The sequence below is a fragment of the Sinocyclocheilus rhinocerous genome, unplaced genomic scaffold (genome assembly GCF_001515625.1).
Source record: "Sinocyclocheilus rhinocerous isolate Xijiao unplaced genomic scaffold, SAMN03320098_v1.1 scaffold1406, whole genome shotgun sequence".
NCBI classification, from domain to species: domain Eukaryota; kingdom Metazoa; phylum Chordata; class Actinopteri; order Cypriniformes; family Cyprinidae; genus Sinocyclocheilus; species Sinocyclocheilus rhinocerous.
In genome coordinates, this window is record NW_015647095.1 from 1,418,855 (window position 1) to 1,438,535 (window position 19,681).

General features: G+C 39.2%; 1 protein-coding gene across 1 annotated transcript in view; it reads left to right on the forward strand.

Moving 5' to 3' along the window:
• Positions 1 to 1,041: 1,041 nt before the first annotated feature.
• casz1 (castor zinc finger 1) overlaps positions 1,042 to 19,681 on the forward strand; it is a 45,391-nt gene continuing 26,751 nt past the window's right edge. Inside the window, 2 exon segments of the mRNA XM_016513199.1 lie at positions 1,042 to 1,191; positions 15,583 to 16,152. Coding sequence (XP_016368685.1) covers positions 1,113 to 1,191; positions 15,583 to 16,152 — 649 coding nt within the window. The 5' untranslated portion in view covers positions 1,042 to 1,112.

The window sequence follows — 19,681 nt, forward strand, 5'->3', positions numbered from 1 at the left end:
TTAAAGAATGATTGTTTTTTAGCTCACCCTTGAAACCTTCCACTTACCATAATGTGCAGTTTGAGGCTGTCCGGCCCATGATATTAATTTGAGGCTTAGTCTCAAATTCTTCTGTCTGAGTGACTCGTCTCAGTGAGAGAAAGAGGGCTGTCATTAGACATGACAGAGGGTCCGGGCGGGCAACAGCCCCAGCATTAATACTGCAATGTGAAAAGTGCCCCACAAGTAGGAGCAAAACTTGAAATTCCTCGCTGAAGAATAGCTCAAAGCCGTCAAATCTGGCAGGCTTGTGTCAATTACTCAGAAAAAAAAATGGTTTCCCCCTTTCTGTTGCCTTTCTTTTTATATTTTTATTTTTAGATTTGAAAAGAAATATACATATACATATAAATATATATTTATTATTTTATATCTATTAGTGTCGCAAAAAATTAAATTGCAATAAAATTGCAAAGAATTGCAAAAATAATGATTGTTTCCAACTGGTTTCCTTTCCCCTAGACTGCTATTGGGTTAGTTGAACAGATAGCCCCGCCCCAAACTCATGCCATTGGTTGAGCTAATCAGGCTGGGTTGTAGTCTCAAAAAGTAAAATTTTGATTCAGTTAAAAAAGTGAACGAATTCCGCTTTAAAGATACGAGTGTGGTATCCAGTTTCAGTGGACTTGAGGGGAGTATGTGGCACATTATTACTGTCAGCTGCAGGCACTCACTCTATCGCTCTCTCTCTCTCTCTCTCTCTCTATACGGGTCTCACTTTAACGGCCTGAGCTCACTCTGACTTTCAGTGACTGACCAATCTAACTTTCTCCGCTCCGTCTCGCTCAGCCTCGTACCGTGGGAGATCGGCTTAAGTGGCCCTTTTTCTCTCGCTCTCTATCTTTCTTTCTTGCCATCTCACTCTCCTGGGCCTGTTTTTCCACAGTGGCTGTGGGGAGCAGAGGGTGTTGAAGGACCCCTACTGGTAAAGTGGGTAAACACGCGCAGCCCTGACATCTGTGCTGCGAGAGAGAGCGAGAGAGAGAGGGAGAGAGAGAGTGAGAGGAGAAGGGTAGAGTGAGAGAGGGCGAGTGCAGCCCAGCCGTAAAGGCGCACAGGGAGAGAAGAGAAAAATGCCTTGCTTTGTGGAGAGAATTCCTCCAAAGCAGCAGGGAGAGGTGAGACAGAGAGAGGAGGGCTGTCTCCTGCCAGGTAAGACCTGCGCCAGGCGCCACACACACATACACACACACACACAGAGAGAGAGTGAGAGATGCTGGTGGCTTGAGCACGCTGTGAATGGGGTGGGCGTGAGGGTGTAGAATGACAAAGGCACTCATTACTTTCACTGTGTGTTTTGGTAAAGTAATACCTCACTATAATGTGATGACTGAATGGAAATATGAAGTTGAGGAGTGATTTTTATTTTTAGGTGTACAAGTGACATTGTGTGTGCTTATTTAGTTTCACTAAAACTAAAACAATTTATTGAATTATTAAATTTTTTTTTAATTGTTTGCTTACAATTAAACAATTTAAATCAAAAATAATTATTAAATTTATTAATTAATTTATTTAGATTTTATTAAAAACTATAATTATGCAATTTGTTTTGTGGTTTTCCAGCTTTTAGAACTTTACAAAAGCATATATTTCTTAATTGATTAACTGATTTACATTTTATGTAGAATTAAAAAAAATAAAAAATAAAAATCTGTAGTTTTTTGTTTTAGATTTTAGAACTTCACAAAGCATTTTTGTATTTTTTTTAACTGCTTGCTTTGATTATTAACATTTTACGGAAAATTAAAAAGAATATTTATGCTTTTTCCTGTACTTTTCCAAGTTTCACAAAACATTTTTTTACATGAATTGAATTGTAATTTATTAATTAACTTATGCTGAATTGAATCCTTCAAAATTATACAGTTCTATTTATAAAATAAAATATTAGATTATTTATAATAGTAACAACAGCTTTTAGACTTCACACGTACACTCCACAGGTGTGAAATATCTCTCTAAGTTCTTAAAATAGAATAATTTATTATTCTTAAGCAGTGTTGGGCAAGTTACTTCCAAAATGTAATACATTATATATTACTAGTTACTGTCTTTTGAAAGTAATTAGTTACATTACAATATTACTGTCTCTGAATTGTAATGCATTACACTACTTTTGAGTTACTTTTGAGTTAACAAGTGGTATTATTTGCCCAGCTAAGCGAGTGACAGCCGGTATCGAGCGTGCTCTCACGCGCTTGTTTAGATACAGCTGTTCTGTCAACTGGAGGGTTTTCCACAGGGCTGCTGTTTGGAAGATGCGCTCTGTTCCAGCGTTCAATTAGATCTTCCCCTTTTTGTTAAATAAATACAGTGTCTTTAAATCTAAACACACATTTGCATGGAGCTCAGTGCGCTGCCAAGGATGCAATGTGCTGTTTCGGGCCTAGTGCAGGCCTGAAAAGTGAGGCCGAGAAAGAGAGAGAGAGAGGAAGGAAGTTTGTTTCTTTTCCACCCTCTTGTTGATTTGTTTCTATTGCTGATGGAATTGAGCCCTCAGTGAAAGGTGAGGTCACAATTGAATTTGGCTTGCGTTTCCGTGGTGATCTGGCAATGGTTCCGATGTCCCAGCGGATTGGTTTGTTTGTTTGTGCGATAGCGAATCTGTGTGTGTGTGTGTGTGTGTGTGTTTCCGTGCATAAACACGGGCACGGGAGATTTTACTGAGCAGATATTTCCCCTCTGTTTTCACTCTGAGCTGGGGGAGATTGATGACTGAATTGTTGAGTACATGTTAACAGTAACTGCTGATTTATTGAGATACTTAGAGTAAGTGAGGTTGCACCAACTAAGAGGGGAAGAAAAAGATATAGGCCTTTTAAGTTAATGTAGAAATAGAGCCTTTTTAAGTAATAATTGTGATTACTGGGCAGGGAGGGATGTGCGGGCGTTCAGCCAGAGGAGAGGTGTATTTGAGCACGCTGTGAAGGAAACGCATTTCACACACTGAGGAAAGGAATAACATGGAATTTTTATTGAATTTATAAGGACTTTAATTGGAAGTTCTTGGTTATTTTTCAAGGCTTGACATGGTACAAGTCTTTAAGTGTACCTTCATGCAGATATTCCAATGCAATTCCCTCTGAAACAGCATGTAATATTAAAGGAATCAGCTTTTTAAAATCAATTTATACCTCTGTCTCTTGGGAATATTCAGCAACATTCAGCCAGATGTATTCATGCTCCCTCCAGTGTGATATTCTTCCATCCCTCCATCTCAGCACATGGGCAAAACTTTTGCTTTGGGGGAAAAAAAAAAGGTCTTGTGTGTGTTTTTTTAACTACCTTTTAGGCTGAGTGAAATGTTTCCCCAGTCTGCACAGGGATGACTTTATTTCTTAGCAGGGATTTAAACCTACTCAATCCCCCCATAAATACAACCTTCCCCAGCAGCATGCCGGCCGTAACTCATTCTCTAACTCTCTCGCTAACTAAACTCATATTGCAGAGAGAGCTTTGTTTGTCTTTGTTTCAGCTCGATCAGATCCGTCACGTCGACAGCTGCCTCTTTCAGATCTCTCGCTCGCCCTCATCAGAGCCAATTTTTCCAGCCATAGAGTTCTGACAATTGGAATATAGATGGAATTGTGATATTGTGCTTTGCTGGTTGCACTTGTTGATTTCCGGACATTTTTTAAGCACTAGGAAGATGCTTTTTTGGTAGGATTGTCATCAGCTTGGACAACCAAGAACATTGTCCTGGGCCTTGATAAATTGTGCCTTTTTACACCAAGGATATGGAGCCAGTGTCCAATCTCTCTATATATACAGTTGAAGTCAAAAGTTTACATACGCCTTGCAGAATCTGCAAAATGTTAATTATTTTACCAAAATAAGAGGGATCATACAAAATGCATGTTGTTGTTTATTTAGTACTGACCCGAATAAGATACTTCAAATAAAAGATGTTTACATATAGTCTTCGCTCACTGATGCTCCAGAAGGAAAAACAATGCATTACCTTTTGAACAGAATGAAGATGTGTACATTTTTCTTATTTTGCCTAAATATCATATATTTAATTTAGTACTGCCCTTCAGATACTTACATGTTTCCCAGAAGACAAAATCAGCTAAATTTAATGCATATTGAAACTATTATGCATTTAATAGTTGCATATGAGTCCCTCAGTTGTCCTCCGTGTGAAAAGATGGATCTCAAAATCATACAGTCACTGTTGGAAAGGGTTCAAATACACAAAAATGCTGGAAAACCAAAGAATTTGTGGGACCTGAATGGTTTTTCTGAAGAACAGCAGGCAGTTTAACTGTTCAGGACAAACAAGGGACTTTTTTTTCTATCACTAAACAAAAAAACCACAGCTGTGGATCATTCAGGTAACAACACAGAATCAAGCGTATGTAAACTTTAGAACAGGGTCATTTTTATAAATTCAACTATAATTTTCTCTTGTGGACTATATGTAAACATCTTTTATGTGAAATATCTTATTCAGGTCAGTACTAAATAAACAATAACATGAATTTTGATGCCTCTTATTTTGGTAAAATAATTAACATTTTGCAGATTCTGCAAGGGGGAAGTAAACTTTTGACCTCAACTGTATATATATATATATTATATACAGTTATATATTCTATATATTATATACAGTTATAAATATTATGATTTATAACTTACACAAACTATATGATCATCAAACTCACCACAGTGTTGAAAACTGTCATGTGACTGACTACGTGAGAAGGACATTTTCAGGTTTGAAGGTTGACATGAAATAAATGCCTTCATATTTTAATTATTTAAATGTATGTATATTTATTTAACTATATAATAATATAATTTTATGTAGTTATTTAAATGTATTAATTTTTGCATCTCCAAAACAGCTCAAAATTACCAAAAAAAAAACGTTATTTATTTATTGAGTGTATGGTATAGACTGAGTATATGGTATAGCTTTACTGGGTGCCTCAGAAAACTTCTAGGAGGGCGCAAAAAGTCTTAAGATAAGTAACTTAAGTAACTTAAAAATGCCAGAAGTATTAGGGGTGCATATCAGCTCAGACAGGGTTTCAAATATTGTCTTGGACAAAGGGGGACTCTGGAGTAAAAAAAAAAAAAGAAAGCTACATATTGTGCTGATGGAAGATTGGAGCCACATTTTAAAATTTTGTCCTAGAAAAATTTCTAGCCACAGCAAAGCTGTCTACCTCTATGGTATTAAACAAGGCCTGAAGGTTCAAACATCTCAGTGACTTTAGTGTAGCATCAAGCAAAACACCTGAAAGCTTGTGAAATCAGTGGTAATTATATTGGAGAGGGTATTGTGTAAAGTCGTGCGGGATAAATATGTGACTGCGGAGAGCGACTCGAGCTCAGTTGTGGGGTGGAGGAGACAGAATCTCTCTCAGGGCCCCTGATCGGCTGTGATCCGCCTGCTGCTACCTTCTGTTCTCCACTGTTAGTCCCAGCGGCTGCTCTGAACTGACACACACAACTCCTCGACGGGCTTGAAGCCCTCTGATGTCCCACCCTCCCCTCCGTTCCACCTTCTTCTGGCGCTTTGCATTTTGTTGTATTTGTGTAAAACCCCAACGCTGAGCGAGATTACAGTCGTGCGGCGGTAGTTCCCTCTCTCTCCTTCTCTGTTCTCGCCGTCCTTCCAGTCCTCCGTTTGATCTCACTATCATCTCCCCTTTCGTCTTCTGTCTGTTCGACACCTGAGAGCTGATGCTTTAAGAGGACGACGTCTGGAAAAATGTACAGCGGCAGGCCATCGACTCTGATAAAGGCGGTAAACAAGATGAAAAACAAAAGAACACAGCAACGGTTTGAATAAAAGACCTACCTGTTACAGCGTCCATTAAGTGTTATTCCTCACAGTAGTAAGACAGCTGAAGCCCTCCACATGCCCAGTGTTAATATTAGTTTGGTTGAAGAGAGTCCATAAGCTGATCAGTGGGGAGAGGCGCTCTGTACGCCTCAGGCAGTGCCAGGCCTTGCGTTTGGCTCCCACTCAGAGGATTGATGTCTGGGAGTCAGTGGGGGCTCCACTGTACCTTTATTACTCATCAGCTGGGTTCCAAACTAATTTGATAAAGCACCACTTAATACACCAAACACACACACCTACTGTGACCGTGCCTGGCACGCCATCAAGTGTGTCAGGTCGCCCAGCAAAAAAGCTGGGACGTCATGTAAATATGGATGAGCTGGACTCGAACTTGCACCGCAACTTAACATGTCAGAGCATGCACTAACTAAGCATGCTTTTTTGTACATTACCATATATGTATAGATTTAATATCAATGTGTGTAATTTTACTGTAAATTACTGTAAAATTGATCAATAGTCTTTAATTATTAAATTAAATAATTTTTATTAAAAACTAATTAAATAAATAATTATTTTTAATAATAAATTAATTAATTATTTATTTTAATAAATAATGTAATTAATAATTAATTAATTAAATAAATTACTTTATAATTTTCTTACCATATGTTCATACCATACTATTTTTATTAGTTTTTTTTAAAGGGGTCATATGATGCTATTTTAAAGATCATTATACTCCAAAGAGAAAGGAAAAATTGAAATCGCATCATATGACCCCTTTAAGTCACCTTATAATTTACAATGAAAACTAAAGTGACATTTACAGAACTCCCTGTTATACATCACATTTATTATCTTTTGTAGTTTGATATATTTTATAATTTTATAATAATAACAATATACTATACTATTTTATTGTATTATTTTTCTCATAAGGCCTGAGACTGTAATTTTTTTGTGTAAATTTCAAGCAGATATCCAGAACTCCCTGTGTTACACATCGCATTTAATTCTCTTTTATATTTCTATATATTTCATATTTAGCCATCTAATAATATTATTATAATAATACAATATTTTAATATTGTGTATTATACTATTTTACTGTATTAAATTATGATCTTCTTCATCTCATAAAGCCTGAAACATAATTTTTTATAGTGCACAGCTCAGACAGAGAAAATTTGTATTTCTGTTACAAAATGATTGACACACATAGATGGGAGAAAGATAAGATAAACCTGGTAGATACTGTCGCAGAATGAAGCAGAGGAAGAGAACAGAAGAGAGAGGAAGAGGTTGGTTTGGTAATTACTAACTGTGTGCCCAGGCAGTGGAGGACAGTGTGTGTAGGCCCTGGTGCTCTGATAATGAAGGGTTACTGTTGCAGATCTGACAGCGTTAATCTCCACATCGTCCTCGCCTGGTATTTACCCTGCTGGGGAAAGAGCGGCAAGCCCACCTGACAACACAGTTTACCCATAGCCAGACACCTCAGGCGCACACACACGCTGCACTGGGATCAGTTTCAGCAGCCGTCCTTATCTCAAAGACAAACCACAAAAGAAACCAAAAAAATGGCAGGAAACATGAAGGGGGAAAACTTTTTCTTCACCTTTTTGTCTGTCTTTCCCTTTCATCTTCACTTCCTCCCATTTGAAGTTTATGAAGTACTGTTTAAGCATTACAGAGGTGCAGACAGAGGAATATGAATATGCATCGCACCATATGGTTGCACTTGCTCTGGGACTAGGTGTGTCCAGAAGGTAGAACCACGTTAATGCATTATTCTCCCCTCAAATGATCAGGCTCGTAGAACCGTGGCCAAGTGTGCATGGGCCCGTACTGGCTTTGAATAATGTGGTCATGCATCTGGCCATCCTGGATGAGTGAAAACGGAGAAAGACAGTGAGAGAGTGAGCCGTGCTTATTTTTTCCTTTTTTTTGAGTTCAAATGCAAAAACCCTGACAGAGCTGTGATTAAAAGTGATATTTCTGACACGTTAGGATGCGCACAGGAAGTAACCTTCTCCAAAGCCTTCATTATTAGATGCATGACAGACCTGAATATTTATACAATATGCTTTAATAATTGATAACAGCAATCTGCTACGGTAATTCATCAGATTTGCACTTCAACAGAGTATCCGTTTTCATTTTAAAATAATAATAAGTCGAATGCTAATGCAGGTGAAATGCAAAATTGCGACCCGTGTGTGACTGAAGCTCTAAATGTATTTGTGCCATTTTTAGTGCATTGGAAAAACAATGGCGTGTTAATGATGTTGCCCTCGCTGCTCGTTTAGAAACTGTTATCAATGTCTGTGATCATTTGTGTGCCGCTCGTTTTGCTGTGCACTGAGCTGTTGTGCTGTTTATTTGTGTTGCTTTCGTTTGAGGGCACATCACATCTAAAAAATCAGGAAACCAGCCTGTTTTAGTGCAGAATACACAAGAAGCTGATGTGGTTTTATCAAAAGCATATTCTTTGTTTGAGTCAGTATGCAATACTTCCTCTTGTTCTTTGACCAAAATAGCACACACACACACACACACGCTCACCTTTTGTAAAGCTTCTACTCATGATGATTTCAAAAAGAGCAGCCACAGCCTTTTTTTTCCCTCACAAGTGTATCGGTTTGCTTTTGTACACAGGTATGAAATGTTCTCACTTTCGAACTTGAGTTTGTGTGTTCTTGCAAAAAAAAGCATTTGCCATCTTTGAGAACGACAGGTGTTTAAAATCATCACCATGAAATATATATACTAGAGCAGAAACCAGTCAAAAGTTTGCATGTTAAATACATTAAATGTCCAGTACTCATGGAGTAGCCATAAATGATGCTGGCAGTCTAATGCTTCAAATAAATACATTAATTAATTAATAAAATATATCAATAAAATATTACATTTTTGCAAAGAATTTCATATGTAGCTAGCTTTGAAAACTGATTTTTCTATTATTTTTAATGTTGTAAAAAAAAAAGTTTTAATTGTAGTGTGAAACATTTTACTGACACTGTGCATATTCATTAAATGTTGTAGATCTGAATGTCTTATTACAGTTACAGTAAGTGCTTTGTTCATATTGTTTGTGTTTTTTTTAACCAACGCATATTGAGCTCCGTGACACTCACAGGATGATTCAGATGTTTCAGTCTTGTCAACTGACCGCATTTCACTTTAACAAAGCCTAGATTAAAAGAGTTCAGGTTTGTTTTAAAGAGGTATTGTTGCAGAAGGGAACTTCGTGAACTAAAAGAGTCTGAACCTGAGAAGTTCAGGGGACACCTGAAAATTGTTCCTCTGTGCATAAAAAGTAAAAAAAAAAAATGTCAGAGTCTGTGAAGCAGAGCAAATGTTTTAATGGTGGCCAGGGATCGAAGCTGTCAGCAAGGCTTCCTGTCTGGAAATGTAGTTTTTTTGAATTACCGTCACCTCCTTTTCTCGTTTCTGAAGATGTGCACCGGGAACTACAACGTGCAATAAAATGCAAGCAGAATTTTTTTTCTGGCCTTATTTGATAGCATCCTGCACAACAGATTTTAGTCCAATCAAATGCCTTCTCTTCTGCAACTGATTGGCATGTAGCAAATCATGGTTCATGACTGTGACATTTAAACCAATTATATATTTAAAAAATATGTCCTGCCAAAACTTTCTGTTTCAACACAGAATCATAAACGACATTCGATGAGCTCTTTAAATGTTCTGCCTTTTTACTAACTTAGCCGGAGGCTTTACTGCACGGCTAATTAATTCATTATTTTTTTTTAACAGCAAAGTGTCTTAAAGCCTGTCAAAATGTCTTAAGAGTCTTGTTAAAGAAGTGCCACAACTAATTTCTCTTTAATGAAATTCATATGCTGGTGAGAGGGGGCATGTCTAAACATCTCTAAACAGGTTGCTTTTTAGGTTTCACACTGAGGTTATCTGAAAGGGCCCTCCTTGATTGACGTTATCCGGCTTGACAGTGCTTCATATCAAGGTTAACCTGACGTTCGAAGGCCCGAGAGGGAAAGAGGCAGAGGAAAACAGAAGAAAAAGTCAGGCGTCATCCGGGTCCTGCTCCTCTCTGCCACTCTTTCCCTCTCTCTCACACGGCAGGTGGAGGTTTCTGCACTCTTAATTGATAACTAATCGAGCGGCGTGTGCTGTGTTTCCCACGGAGGACGGCCCTAATGGTGGCTTGGCTTACTCAGCAGCGCAGCTCCGGAACCACTAAATTAAATATATCCCCACAGATAATGACTCTGAGTGACAGACTCTGGTCTGGGCGGCTCCAGCGGCCACCAACCTCTCGTTGTGCCCTTGCACTGTAGGAACTAGAGTAGCCCACCCCCTTCTGAGTCCGCTCGCCTCCCCAATGCCCCACACTAACCACGGCTCCTCGTGACAAAAATACATCTCAAGCAGTTAATCTGTGCAGATATCAGCTCAAGTGCCCTTCAGTGGCACGGGGAGCCTCTCCTCAGAACCTTGATTCTTGTCAAACTCTCGCTTTGCACATAGGCTGCCCCTCAAACATGGCAGCTCGGTCAATTAACCCCGTGTGCCAGGGTCCGCTTCAATCAAACTTCTACCCAACGAGTGTTGAGGCCATCATGTACTATTTTTTAATGTAGAAATCTTATTTTACAGTAGGCCCCATACAACTGTTTTTAAAGAGTTTGTTCAACCAAAAATGAAAATTCCGTCATTATGTACTCAGCCTCATGTGACTTTCTTTTTGAAAATGACACTATATATACACTATGAAAAAACATTTTTTTTAATTCATATTTTTATTCAGCTAAGATCATTAAATTGATCAAAATGAATTCTGTTCTTTTGAACTTTCTATTCATCAAAGAATCCTTAAAAAATGTATCACTGTTTCCACAAAAATATTAAGCAGCACAATTGTTTTCAACATTGATAATAATAAGAAATGTTTCTTGAGCAGCAAATTAGCATATTAGAATATTTTCCGAAGTGTCATGTCACACTGAAGACTGGAGTAATGGCTGCTGAAAATTCAGCTTTGCGATCACAAGAATAAATTAAAATAGAAGTTATTTTATATTGTAAATATGTTTTTCAATACACTTAAAAAACATATTATTACTGATTTCACTGTATTTTGACCACATAAATACAGCCTTGGTAAGCAGAAGAGATTTCTTCCAAAAACATAAAAAAAACTAAAAAAAAAAACTTAGTGACCACAGACTTTTTTTGGTCCATTCAATAGGGGTCCAGTGACTTTAAAAGTAAAGGAAGAAAGAAAGTCATGCAGGTTTGAAACATGATGTTGAGTAAATTATGACAGGATTTTAATTTGTGAATGAATCAGACCCATTCTTTAGAAAACAGCTGTGCCAGCTGTGAGACAGACTTCCTTCACGGGAGTCATCAGGGCATGTGCAGAGCCGTTCGGATCACCTCAGACTTTACTTTTCCCTATTCCAGCCCTTCTGTCCTCAGGAGACGTCTTAAATGCTTTGTCTTATAATTAGGCTTCAGGGATGTATTTGTTCTCAGAATTGAAGGGTTGCTCCCTAACTGCGCTGCTTAAACAAAATATTTCCTTTTCCGCCTGTGTGTCAAAATATGCATCTGCCATTTTCTGTCCATTGTCCTCAGCGGCAAGTATGTGCGTGCCTTTTTTTCTCCATGGCTTGTTTGTTTTTGTTACCTGCAACGGGATGTAACTGAATTATTGTATGTGGCAGAAGGTTTCAGAAAAGAGAGAGAGGGAGAAGTCAAAGTAGGTCCTTCAAGGTCAGTCCAAAGACAGCATGCAACATGCAAGGTCACATTCCAGACTAAAAGGAATAAGTGCTTTATTGATGGGAAAAAACACACATTGCAAGCAAGAAGATGTGCAACGAACTGATTAATAATACAACAGATTTGAGTGAGTGTGTGTGTACTTGTGTGCATGGCCTCTGCATTCATATTTTGCTTCTCCAAAAAAAAAAAACTTTAAAGTCAGGAAAAAAAAGAAAAACTCATGAGCATAATTGTTTTGTCCGGATGTGTATCTCTCACTAAAAAATTGATCCCTGCATGGGAATCTGAAAAATCCATTAGAGTCCATCAGACAAAAAAAGAGAATGATAGAGTGTGTATGAGTATGAGCAGTTTATAAAACCCCATCATAGTTTTGCCATTAATGCACATGTCAGCAGACATTTTATTTTCACCACAACTTCTTAATGCAACAACTTGCTTTTAGACATCAGATACCGCCGAAGTGCCACATTACGGTTACCGACTCCGAAGAGGAGTCAAGTGAACAGAGAGCAAAAAACAAATCATTTCCGCACCACTGGGACAAAACTCAATTAAATATGCATGCAGAAAATGGAAATTCGGAGCATCAGCACAGACCGTTGGAAAAAATACGGCAAATTCCATAGACGGGGTCGCAGACCTGCTTATTGTTATTCTTGTGTAATAAAATCGAAAGAGAGGCCAGATGCTGGAGAACGAGAGTGTGTGGAGAACCGGTCCGATGCTGACTTTTCCGCTCCCCTTCCCTCGGAGCGGTGGGGGACACAAACTCCTTCCTGCAAGCTGTAAATTAGCAAAATAAAAACAGAGGGGATTATTTCAGCATATGTGTGTGTCCGAGCTTTAGTAGGTGAGGAAATACCTGGGAACCTGGCTCCATCTTGTTGGAAACTGCATTGTAAATATGCAAAATAAAGCATCAAGGAAGGGGCAGGAACAGCTAACCGTTCTCATTTCTTGGTTTATTTGACAATTACCTCATTAAGTTGCATTTGCAGAAGCCCCTGACAGTCAGAGGTCCTAGATCCTCTACCTGGAACAAAACAAAAAAGGTAATTCATACACATTCCAGGTCAGTAAATCTGTCAAAAGGATTATAATATCAAAATAAAGCTTTTAAAAGTCAGGACAGAAAGAAACTGCTCTGACAGGAGGATCTTTAAATAATGAAAAATAATCCAATGCTGTCCAGGCCTGTTGCATTAATGAATGCTCCGTATTATCAGGGTTTTGTCCTTGCATTAGTCAACGTATTTTGAAAGTCTGTATGAAATCAGACAGGGCAGATCAGAGTGTTAGATCACCGCTAAGTCGCGGGATTCGGGTTTAGCCAAGTAAACAGAGTTTGTTTCTAAAACAATCGCTGCAGTGGATGCCAGGTGAGAAGGAGTCTGCATTTCCCAGCTTTAGCGTGCATATGCTTCCTGTCAGACCGAGAGCGAGCGAGAGAGAGAGAGACGGAGAGAGGGAAGAACAGGACACGCCAATCTAAGCAGTCATTAACAGCCACTTCCTCACTCTGGTGGGCTGATTGCAGTCAGCACACGTTCGTACAAATAATGCACTTCCAACGGCATTATTAGGATTTGAAACACCACTTGATTGGGCATGATATCATTCCGGCACATAAACAGAAGCTCCGCATTAAACGAGACACGCAGGGCCCGGAGAGCCACGTTCAAGGCAGCTTTTCTGTCATTCCCAGCGTCCTCCGCCTCACGCTTCTGAAAAGAAACAGGGCTTGTGGGGCCTTTGATGTGCGAGCAGATAAAAAGAAGAAGCTCTCTCACTCTTATTGTTGAATCTGTTTAGAATAGTTTCTTGACTTTTTCGCAAAGGTTTTCTCCTTATACAGTAAAAGCATTACGGCAATTCCAGCTCTGCACTATTTCCAGTAAAAATATTGTCAGCATTACAATAAACAGGACCTCTTAAAGAAAACAAGCTTTTGCTGTGATCATCCCCACCGTTCGTTTATTATTCAGCGCTGACAGGCGTCTTCGAGGGCCTGAAATAATAGCGTTTTGCCGAAACGCATCAAATCAGTGAGGTTTGCTGCTTGTTACACCTATTTTTCTTAACATGAGTGCCGGTCTCCAGAGTGGTGGGAGGGATCCCAGAGGAGAGGCTGTTCTTTTATCTGCGTCCCTACTGATTTTATCGCACTGCATGCTATCATGAACACAAACGACTTGGAGTAAACAGCGGTGTTACCATAGCGATCTCCATTGTTGGTCAGAGCTGAGGCATATCTATTGCCGGGCATGTATTTAATGCAGCAGCTACTAACTGGTTTACCGTGATCTTTTTTTTTTTTGAGCTCCGGAGAGAGTAAAAATGAGCACATCTGAGGCGTTTAGATGCATGCGGTGCAGCATAGAGCGTGCATAATTCCTCAGCTCATTGTTTCAGAGAGGAAGTGTTGAGTGTAAATACAGTAACTGAGAAAGCATGTGCCGGGGGCCACAGGGTGTACGGCACATGTAACGGGCTTACCTTGAGTCTCTTCAAAAGCTCATTATGCCAAAAAAAAGAAATTTAGATTTCAATTTTACACACTTTCCCATCAAAAACGATGTGATATTTTCTTGTTAAAGCATCCATTCAAACCAAACCAGCTTTTGTATTGACAGCTTCATGTGATGTTTAGAAATAGCTCATCTCAACGCAGCGTCTAACTACCAGCTAAAGCGTTCCACAGACCGTTATACATCCCGCAGGTTTCCCATTCTTTATTTACTGCATGATAAACATCTAACGGGCTCGATTTTAAGCCTGGAAAACCTATTAAAAGTGAACTTTGCTAAATCTTTGCATCAGATTTGTGGCGAAAGGGTGACTTAGCAGTGAGAGAATTCTGCCCTTAAAAAGGCATCTCTGGATATGGACGGACCCAGAACAGCTGCAGGGGGGAGTTGACACAGGGATAGATATTATAGATAGCACATTGTGGTGAAATAGCAAATGACCAGGCCCGTGCGGAATCTTCACATGCAGATTTCCGTAGAATTATTGGAACATTGAACCGTGGAAATTCATGCTGCTGTAAACTGGAAATGCTCTCGTTGTGCGGCAGGTAAAATGGAATGAGTCTATTTTGAACCGGAACCGTGTGCGAATGATCAGTTCCATTACACTCTCAACTGTCTATATTCAAGGGGGATGCACAGGAAGTGTGTACTGTATATCTGACTCTCAAACCACTGTTTTGATCTCTTAAATGTCTACTGAAATGAGAATAGCTGTTTATGTGGTAAAAAAAAAAAACTGTTGGTGTGGTGGTCTTCTGCACTTGTATGAGCAGGTTTAGGGGCTGATGGCGAATTTGAGTGACAGTTGTAGAGACTAAAGCAGGTTAAGCGTAGGGAGGTGAGGTGAGGGGATGGCAGCTACTTTTTTCTCTCTGTGTTTGTCTCTTTTATGCTTTCTGTCTCTTTCTTTCTGCTTCTAGATGTACTTTCTTATAGTCTTCCTTGCTCTCGTCCCTGCGCTGCCAAGAGTTAAGGCTCACATTGGCAGGATGCTGGGCCTCTTTAGGTGAAGGGAGTCTTCAGTCAGTGTTAGGCTGTTTCTATTCTGCTGTCATGTTCAGGATTAAATCTCACCGTAGTGGTGGCTTGGCACACTGTTGGGTGTCTGATTGAGATCTAGTTTGTAGGAAGAGATATTTCTCTCGTTCCCTTTCTCACCTTCTCTTAGGTGTGAATGACAACTTACAGACATGCATGTGATGTTTTCTTTATAATTCTCTATTGCTCTAGAAAAGGAGTGCCTGTGTGTATATAAGAGTAACAGCAAACAAAACAAAAACAGGTTTGTGTTTTTTTGCGAGAGGCATTGTGGTTAGCTTGAAGCAGTGAAGGATGGCGCAACCGTTATCAATAAGTAAACAACTTCCATAAATCTTGTTTTTAACCACTAAAATGTTCTTTCTTCTTTCTTTCTTTTTTCATCAACAGCTGAGAGGAGTTTATGCACTGAAAAGACCTCAGGAAAATCCACAATGGCCGCCAAAAGGAAAGGTGGCCTAAAACTGAATGCGATCTGTGCCAAGCTTAGCAAGCAGGTGGTGTACGACGGCAGTTCCCAGAATGCCGAGGGAGACTCAGATCTAGTGGACAACAGCGAGCGGGGCAGCTTGCACTACGATGAGGGCGACAGGCCTGAAAGCGACTTCCCAGAGGGCCTGACCCTGGGCCAGAGCCTTGAGGAGGACCAGAAACGGCGCGAGGCCATTGAGAAGTGGGTGAACGGCGAGTACGCCGACGATCCACAGTCCTTAGACGGGGGCGAGCACAGGGGACTCAAACCCAACAATGGAGACGATTGTCCCCCTGAAAGCGTTTATATGGTACAGCCCAAAGGCTGCAGCGATGAAGAAGACAACGCAGAAGAAGCCGACACCATGCCAGGCTCCCACGAGGGCAGTTATCATGAGGACAGGGACTCAGAGGGCAGCCCGCACAAGGATGACAGCTACCAGCCCACCACTGAAGCCCCCCCTCGCCAAGCCCCCTTCTCCTCACCAGGTATCACCTCTTTCTTTTAGGATAATGTCATTAGTATGCATAGGTATTTGTATGTTACATTTGCACACACATTTTTGTATGTTTGTGCACAATATCAACATTTTGAGAGCATCTCCATCTGTAGACATACAAATCCAACTTGTCAGAACAAATATTTCCAAAATTTTATGAGGGTCCCCTGATGAATAGGTTCAATACTCCCAATCTCATCCCGGGATGAAGAGACTTCTGTCTGAGAAATTCTTTATAAATGAAATCTAGATAGAGATAGATAGATTATCAATAAAATGGAATGTTAAATTGTCAAATAAATGTGATGACATTACAAAATATTACATTTTAAACATTTAATTAATTTATTAAAATAAAATAAAACCAACTTTTTAATCTCATGAATTTATTATTCTATGAATCTCAAAACATTTAGATTTTAGATGCTGTTAGTGTGTTGATAGCATTTCAGCGACTTAAAAAAAACATGCAGATCTACACTTGACGTACAGTAAAAATACTGTTTAGATCACATTGTTCAGTATTTTTCTCTGTGTAGCCAAAACAAAGTGTGCATAAGCAAGATAAAATCTCTCCTCAAAGGCTTGCCGGCTCAGTTTTCACAGGTCTTACTTTACCTGTGTGCTTTGCAAGCATAATTACAGTGACACTTTGACAGGGCCACAGCTACACAAGTGCAGTTCTAGGAAAGAGAAATCTATAACATAAAATTCGCAAACATACTGTATAGAAACAATCTGCATTGGGGAAAACGGGAACTAGAAGAAGAAATTCATTTTTAGAAGAGGCTTATAGAGACTGCCGTGTATGTGTGTAGCAGCCGAGGGGCCAAGAGTGCAGGCCGGCTAAGCTTCATATTACACCCAGGATTACACTCTGACTCTTTGATTTTCTATAAGCTCACAAAACGTAGCTACCACCCGGACCCAATTACATAGTAGACCAGCTCTGCCGAGACTCCAGGTCTCTATCAGTTCAGGAGATTAAATCCTAGAGATTCAGAAAAATAAAGTCTTGAGTATAACGAGTGGCCTTTAAATCAGTATAGAAAGAAACGAAGACTGCATTTACTTCTGTGTTTGCAGTACAGTCATCTAGATAACATGAGGCAAGCGCTGCCATCCTTCACAAAGTGATAACAAGCAAGCAAAATCTGCAGAAACTGACACAATCTCCACCTTAAAACCTCTGTGAACTTTCACCTCTGACTATCTCAGGAAGACTGCAGTACTCGACAAAGGTACAAGACAGAAACTATGCTAGATAACAACAGGAGATAAGAGATATCACTTTGTTTAAAAGACGTTTCTTTTCTCAAATAGCTACTGAAAACAGGTTAAGCTGGTGCTTTTTTGTCAAATGCTTTCTTCTTTCAGTTTTTATTCTGCTTCATGTTTTTTTTTTTCATTCTTATGGTAGAAGCACCTATATGCTTGTGGCCTCTATCACAGAGGTAGGGCCAAGAGTTTCTCAGAAAATCAAGTATTTTCCGGCAAACATGAGTGCTTTGTGGTTTTAATCAGTCATTTTGTGTTTATTTCATGGTCATAAAGAAAGCTGTCTGTAAATATGTGTTTGTGTTGTACACCTTTGCTTTCATTGAGCCCTGGCTGCTTCTGCATCTCAAAATGAAGAAAAAGCGTTTGAAGACTGCAGTGAGCAGACATTAGTCACCACTCTTGTCTTGAGTTGTTTTTCCCTCCTCTCTCTCTTTGTTGATTGTAACTAGGGCATCTATACTGCCATGTTACTGAGCGGCTCACAATTAAAATATTTTTTCTTCCCTCGTGCTGCTGTCTTTCAAAGGCTGATGCGGAGCGCACATAATTATGCATATAAACATAGTGGCTTAATTATCTCTCACAACATCAGTGACAATGTAATTAACAAACATCGCAAGATCAATGAGAGAAACTGCGACCTTCAAAACATTTAACTCCTCACATCAGGGGACTGAGCAGAATCCCTATCAGCATAAAATCACAGAATGCCTTTCCCATAACAGTCAAATGCATGCTATGCTTCCCAACCAGGCTAGGCGATAGATCATGTAAAAATATCAGTGCATAATATATTAGATATATTAAATGTTTTTTTTTTCACTCATAGTTTTTTGAAGTATATAATTAAATTTTTATAAATATTTTTATATATAAATACATACATACATACATACATACATTTATAATTTTTAGTATATTTTTCACTTCAGAATTATTTCTAATTGAATTTAATTTTACTTCTAATAATTCTAACCAAAGATGTTTGGTAAAATTCATAGTTTAGCCACATTAGCTAGCTAAATAAATTAAGCTACCTTTAGTTTTGCTTATCAACAGAAGCTAATGTCATCCACTGTTAAAATATTTGTATGTTTAATGAGTGGTTTCTTGATATCACAGCATATTTTATTGGATTTTTTCTGAAGAGAAATACAGAGGTATGTTTTGAACTCTACGTCTTTCAAAATATGAACTGTTGAGTTGAGTCTAAAACTGAACGAGTTTAAGACTTAAAAATCAGCATCAGAAATGTCCGTTTGAGAACAGTGACAGTGTTGTCAGTGGACCCTTGATAAGTCCATATATATAGATCCTTACATGTATGTCCTTATCATCACCACCACTGGAAGACAGAATCAGCCTGCTTCTGATGGCCATGTTTGGTCAGCAGAAAGGAGATATAAAGCCCATTTGTTATCACACCACGGAGGGAAAAATGTACCTTAATTGCCTCAAACGTAGACAAGGGCTTTGTCACAGGCTGGAATTTGCCAGTATGAAGTGGTGAGATTAGGAGCACTTCTTTTTGTACTCTCCAGTGACATGAGGAAGAGAGAGAGAGTGCTGGGAGTTCAGCCAGGCAAATCGTACCTTTCCCCCAAAGCCATGGCTTTCCAACCACATGCACATGACATCATTTGGAACGTGTGAGATAAGGATGAGGGGGAAAACTCATTTACATGTTGTTTTAAAAGGTTATCTCCTCTTAGGTCCTGGCATAATGTGTGCAGTTTAAGTCCAATCATTCTCCTGACACTGATAGTCTATTAAACGCATACAGAGCCGCCCACTGGCATGCTAGACTTCTCGTCCTGTCTACTGTTACCACCTGCTACTACTGTTGCCACAGCTATTATTTTCCTGTGTGTAGTACAACCGACATCTCTTCTAATACCAACAGATTGATCTCAAAATGACGGTTCACTCAAAAAAGAAAAATGTTAAATAGAAAGTTGTCCCAAAAATTGGTATTTTGTCGTCGTCTTGTCGTCACTTTCATGTTGTTCAAAACCTGTCTGGTTTTTCTTTGTCCATGGAACATAAAATAAATCGTCTGAATAACTTTGTTTGCATTCCACGAAAGAAGAAAAACTGAACAGGATTGGAACAACATGAGTTGATCATTTTGGGTGAACTATCCCTTTAACACTATAGTGGCTGTATATCATACAGATGACTTTTGACACTAATAATAATGCTAATGAGAGACCGATAACACTCAGAGACCGAGAGGG